Source organism: Arvicanthis niloticus, chromosome 13, assembly GCF_011762505.2.
Source record: "Arvicanthis niloticus isolate mArvNil1 chromosome 13, mArvNil1.pat.X, whole genome shotgun sequence".
In the NCBI taxonomy this organism is placed as follows: Eukaryota; Metazoa; Chordata; class Mammalia; order Rodentia; family Muridae; genus Arvicanthis; species Arvicanthis niloticus.
In genome coordinates, this window is record NC_047670.1 from 50,907,622 (window position 1) to 50,913,621 (window position 6,000).

General features: G+C 51.5%; 1 protein-coding gene and 1 pseudogene across 1 annotated transcript; one reads left to right on the forward strand and one right to left on the reverse strand.

The window, feature by feature from the left end:
• Positions 1–1,492, reverse strand: part of LOC117719263 (maestro heat-like repeat-containing protein family member 6) — a 53,055-nt pseudogene extending 51,563 nt beyond the window's left edge.
• A 568-nt stretch (positions 1,493–2,060) lies between these two features.
• On the forward strand, positions 2,061–5,474 carry LOC117719373 (gasdermin-D-like). The gene is given in 10 exon segments (XM_034517551.1): positions 2,061–2,277; positions 2,502–2,694; positions 3,216–3,384; positions 3,645–3,747; positions 3,965–4,018; positions 4,315–4,382; positions 4,507–4,704; positions 4,779–4,923; positions 5,023–5,096; positions 5,226–5,474. Coding segments are annotated over 10 exon segments (1,470 nt in total).
• Positions 5,475–6,000: the final 526 nt, after the last annotated feature.

The following is a 6,000-nucleotide window of genomic DNA, read 5'->3' on the forward strand; positions in this document are numbered from 1 at the left end:
GCCTCACAGTTGCCATGCAAGCACCCTACTGTGGGTTGTGACAGAGCTTAGTAATAGGGCGCTTTCTTGCCTGCTGTGTGCAGGGCCCAGAACTGGGCAAAATACTGTACAGATTTACTGTTTTTTAAAATCTATGTATGAGTTGATGGACATTCAGGTCACTTAAGGGTTATCTGCTTGACTCTTTAGAATGTTGCCATGGACACCTGGAGAGATGGTTCAGGGGTTAAGAGCACTTGCTGCTCTCACAGAGGACCAGGACTCAGTTCCTGGCACCCACATATGGTGCACATGCACACGTGCAGGCAAAACACTCACACACATAAAATAAAAACTTTTCAAATCTCAAGAAATCTTTAAATACTGCCATAAACATTGGTGTACACATATCTGTTTGATCTCCTGTTTGCTTTTTAAGCAACACTCCACCATTGATAGCCACAACCCCAGGATGACCTCTTCCTTTGGATATGCACCTAAGAGTCCAATTGCTAGGTCACCTGGTAACTCTACATTCACCCGTTGGAAAAATTGCCTTTGTATTCTAGAACAGCTCTACAGTTTCCAGTTTTCTGTCTGCAAGGACCTCGGGTTTGTTTTTCTACAGTCTTACTACTATTTACTTAGGATGACAGCCAGGCAGCCAAGAGGCCTTTGATGCTATCTGGTTTCCATTTGCATTTTCCTAATAACTGATGCTGTGATTGCTGGCAACTGGCACAGCTGTATACCTCTAGAGAAATCCATTCAGATCTTTTACATGTTTAAGCAAGAATTAGCGTTTTAAGTTAGAAGAAGCTGGACCAAAGGAAACCAAAGCTCCCTGATACCAAGATTTCATGGGCTTCCTAAAGCCCAGGCAGGCTCTGGGAAGAAGGAGGAGGCTAGGGCAGGCCACAACAAGCTGTTCTGGGAAGGAGGGCTCCTTGATGAGCCTCGCCCCACTGTTCTGGGAAGGAGGGCTCCTTGAACAAGCTGCACCAGGTGGCAGATCACATTTTCACTTTTGTGTCTTGACACCTTGAGAACAGCTCTTTCTGGTTGCTCCCGTTGCTCCCTGATTGAACAGACAAGAGACCCCTCCCTGGCAGCACAGCACATCCTTGCTTTGCTTGGTGAGCCCAAATACCTCTGTAGGGGTGAAGATCAAGGTGAGCCACCCTGCTACTCAGCCCCTCCAGAGCCCAGAAGCCCCTACTCTGGTGTGGCCTGGATGTCTGCTTGTTGAGTTGGGGATTCAGCCTTCCAGAAGCTCCCCTATACCAGACAGGTTGAAGAGACCCTAGCAGCTAGGGCCTAGCCTCTATGGAGGCACCCACTAGCGATACAGTGGGACAAGCCTGGTTTGGGCTTGATGCTGGCAGGGGGAGGTTGGTGTGTGGGGGAGACAAGGAGGGGACATGGGACTCTCTAGGCTTCTGGGCTGAATGCTGATTCCGGGGCCCACAAGTCCCTTTCTGATCTCCAAGGGCCTTCTTGCCTCACTCTCCATCATTAGCCCAGTTACCCAGTTTCCTAGGGGTGTAACTGTTGCTCCACAATGCACAGGATGTCTGCCTCAAGCCGGTTTTGTCCTCTGACCCATGAAGGTTCAAGAGGTCAGGTAACTCAGCTGTGCATGAGAGCCCTGGAGGAAACCACTAAACCCTGGAACCACTGAACCCTGGCTTTGCTGTGGTCTCCTGTGCCAAGTCCCTTAAAAGTGGGGGCTCAGCCAGGGAGCACAACAGGGTATCTTAGACTTCAGCAGGTGGCCAAGGGTGATACACGGTAATTAACGGTAATTAACGGTGTGGATAATGCAGGACCTGCTGCTACAGTCTATCTCCTCCTCCTTCTCCTCCTCCTCTTCCTCCTCCTCCTCCTCCTCCTCTTCAGTCAACTGCTGGAGACCCCAGGGAGAGACAGATAAGTGAGCCACAGAGTGACCAGTGTCCTCTGTGTTGTGCTGTTCAGGCAGGATGTGCCAGGACTAACAAGGCAAGGCTACTCTGAAGGGGTGGGGTTCCTGAGTACTGGAAGCAACTAAGTATGAACCTCTGCCCTCTGTCTCCAGGATCATGCCATCAGCCTTTGAGAGAGCGGTCAAGAGTGCGATCCAGGAGGTGAGCAGCAGAAGAGATCTCACCCCAGTGGACTGCCTTAGGGAGTCAATCACCTTCAAGCCCTACTGCCTCCTGAATAGGAAACTCTCAACCTCATGGTTCTGGAAACCCCCTTATAAATATATCAACATGACAATCAAGGACATCCTGGAACCCAGTGCTCCAGAACCAGGTATCTCCTTTACCTGCCCCCCTCTTCCCCATCCTGAGCCCCGAAATTTAATTAAATAAGGGAGTGTGCGAACAAAGCCCAGCCTGCCATCTTCCTGGGCACGTTCAGCTCTACTCCTCTGGCCCTATTTCCAGAGTGAGGAGTTCTTTAAAGGCCCCATTGCTGCAGAGGAAAGACAAGGCAGTGGCTACTGGAATAGGCCTGTGGAACTGCTCTCGTTTTAGAACCGGAGTGTACTGACCGCTTCCAAGTCTCTGACATCGTGGATGGGAATATTCAAGGTCGTGTGGCATTGTCAGACATGGCAGAAGGGAAAATTTCGGGTGGGGCTGCAGTGTCTGGCAGTTTCAGTGCCTCCATGAATATGTGTATACTGAGTGTGAATCCAAACATCTGGGCCATCATGCAGCGTGAAAGGTAAGCCCAGGAAGGGGTGACGACTCTCTTACCTTGAACAGCCATGCATTTGGGAAGGTTGCTGGGTTCTGGGCATCAGAAGGGTTCTGAGGCAGCATCACTCAGCACTGAACAAGGGAAGCCCAAGAGGAAGGGAGCAGTATAAACAATGTCAGGTGGGAGGGATGTTAACCTTGGTTGCCAGGACTGTATCCTGAAGATCAGGATATCAAGGAAGGGCCCAAGTCCCTTGGTTCAGGCTGAGCTCCTGGTTGCTATGGAAAGGGGGCGAGATGGACTTGGAACATTTATGGGTCGTACATAATGAAGTCCCTCCACAGACACAGGTGTTCACTTCTCCATATTTGAACTTGTCATTACCCTCACAAGCACCTAGACAATGTGGGGAACATCCTGGAAGGGTTCCCAAGCCTGGTATCCACAGACTCCTGGATTCCCTAGCCTTTCCATCTCACCTGTCAGCAGGATGGTAGGGAGGGAGGCTAGTCCATGGTGGGCAAGCCCTGGCAATCTTTCTGTAGGCACCTGCAGAAGCCTGAGAATAAAATCCTGCAACAGCTTCGGAGACGTGGGGATGACATGTTTGTCATCACCGAGGTGCTGCAGACAAAGGAGAAGGTGCAGATTACCCAGATCTACAGCCAAGAGGGCTCAGGCCAGTTTATACTGCCTGGAGCCTCATGCTTGCAGGTATGTTATGCTAACCCTAACACCAGCCTAGTCCTACTTGGGCACAGAGCAATGGTAGGAATCTTAGAAGCCAGGGGCAACATCCCAGGCAGTGATGGAAGACTCTTCTAAGGCCCCTCCAGAAGCAAGCCATAGCCCCACTTGCCCAGTTAGCTGGAACTGCTAAAGACTGGATCAGCCATTACCAATGACAAGCCTGTCACCAACACTCCACTCATAGCTATTCACTCTGCACCCCTGAGCCCATCTCTATCCTTCAGGGTGAAGGCAAGGGCCACCAAATCCGGAAGAAGATGGTGACCATTCCTGCAGGCAGCATCCTTGCATTCCGAGTGGCCAAACTGCTCATTGGCTCTACATGGGGTGAGTGGCAAGGGACTGTCTCTAGAGTCCAGACTCTGTGGCAGAGAAGCGCTTCAGCTAGCCAGGGGATGCTGTGGGTATCTGGCTGCATGATCTCCTAGACAAGATGGTAAAGTGTGCCAGGAACTGAGATGTAGGTCACAGGGCAGGGTCTCGAGATCCCAGGAGCCCTGGGGTTACGGGAGTTGGTGATCTGCTTGCTTCTGTCTGCTGCCAGATATCCTTCTTGTCTCGGATGAGAAACAGAGGACCTTTGAGCCCTCCTCAGGTAAGGCCCCAGACCCTGTGGCCCTGCATACCACCTAAGCTTTGAGGTGTTCTGTGCTCAGGGCATATGGTGGGCTCATGCCACACATACACATGTATACACAATGGGTAAGGCTCAACTCAGATGATGTTGCTTGACCTGCTTAGGGCCCATCTGCCCTGAGCTGCCATTAGTAGGAGGGATGGATCTGAGAGGGTCCAGGGAAAAGTCTCAGCCCTCTTTGACATGAAACAATGGTCCCTGGGTCACTGAACAAAACAGCTCTTTCCCTTCCTCCATCTCAATTTGTTGCCTAAAACACAGAAGAGGAGTGGTCCTGAGGCAACATAGATTTAATCTGCTCACTGCACTATACCCCTGTGCACTTGCGAGGATAGGAGACAACCCAGGTCAGTAACCCCTTGATGACCCTGGAACTCCACAGCTCCTGCATCTGCTCCCTGGACCTATGTCTCCTAACTAATGTTCCCCCAAGATCTCATGGGCATCAGGTGGTACTGCCCTCTGTTCCTCCAGATGAAATCCCTGAGGAAGAAGAATTCAGGAAAGACTTCCAAGGCCTGTGTGCAGAGGTGAAGGCTGGTGCCTCAGAACTAGGGAGATTAAAAATGGAGTTGAGACAATAGCTTCTAGTGAACATCGGGAAGATTTTACAGGATCAGCCCAGCCTGGAAGCCTTAGAGGCCTCAGTGAGTGAGAGTAATGGAGGTGGACAGGGTCTGGCCAAACCTGCTCAGCCTCACTTACTTTATCCCTACCTCAGCTAGGGCAGGGCCTGTGCTATGACAGGCAGGTGGAGCCTCTGGACGGGCCCGCAGGCTGCATCCTTCTGTGTCTGGTGCTCGATTCTGGAATAGTGTTGCCAAAACACGGAGCCCCTATCTTCTACCTGTTGGGAGCACTGAATGGTGAGCAGCTCAAGGAGGCGTTAGTAGAAGACAGGAAGGGAGGCCTAGGTTCTACATTGGGCATTCTGGAACCCTCTCTCAGACCAGATCTCTCCCCAGTACTGAGTGAAACTCAGCGGCAGCTGTTGGCTAAGGCTCTGGAGACAACTGTACTGTCAAAGCAGCTGGAGTTGGTGAGAGAACCTGGGCTTGGGGGTGCAATGGGGCCCTGGGGACATCAAGGTTGACCTGGGAAGGTGCTACTTCCCTTGGGCTCAATCTACAGATGGAATCTATAACCTCCTACCATCCTCTGTTGGTAGGTGGAGCACGTCTTGGAACAGAGCACCCCATGGAAGGAGCAGTGCTCTGTGTCCCTGCCCTCCAGGCTCCTTGGGGACAGCTGGCATGAGGAGGCTCCCACCTGGGTCTTGCTAGAAGAATGTGGCCTAAGGCTGCAGGTGAAACACCCCCCCCCCCAGGTACACTGGGAACCAACCTCTCAGGGCCCCACATGTGCCCTCTATGCCTCTCTGGCCCTATTGTCAAGTCTAGGCCAGAAACCTCATTAGCCTGCAGGCCTCCCTTCCAGCAACATCTCCACATCCTACCCTCCAGCCAGGGCACCATCTTGCCAAGCCCAACCCCTAGAAAAGCCAAAGAGCAGCATCTGAGTCTATTAAAAATGACACAGACTTACCAGCTACATGGACAGGATTCCTCCAGGATTCCCCTGTGGTCACTGGGGCATCCATTTTTGGCCTTCAGGCCCAGAAAATCTTATAGACTTTCCTGTGGAGCAGGAACTTAGGGAAAGTGGCCTACCTTGTCTAGGGAAGTGAGTCAACTTCCCAGTGTCTTGCCCATCCACAGCTCGGAGAGTGTGTCATCAGCAGTAGAGACCAGGACAGTTACAGCCCAGAGGCCTGCTTTGTCGTAGTTGAGGACAACCCCAGGTGAAGGTTCTGTGTCCATCTCTTTTGGCGGAGATCAAGGGTGCTATCAGGGTTAGCTGTGTCTCTTATGAAAAGTTTTTTTTTATTAAACCTTTTAAATGCTGTATTCTGAAGATCTCTGAAGTGTCTGAAGACCTCCTGA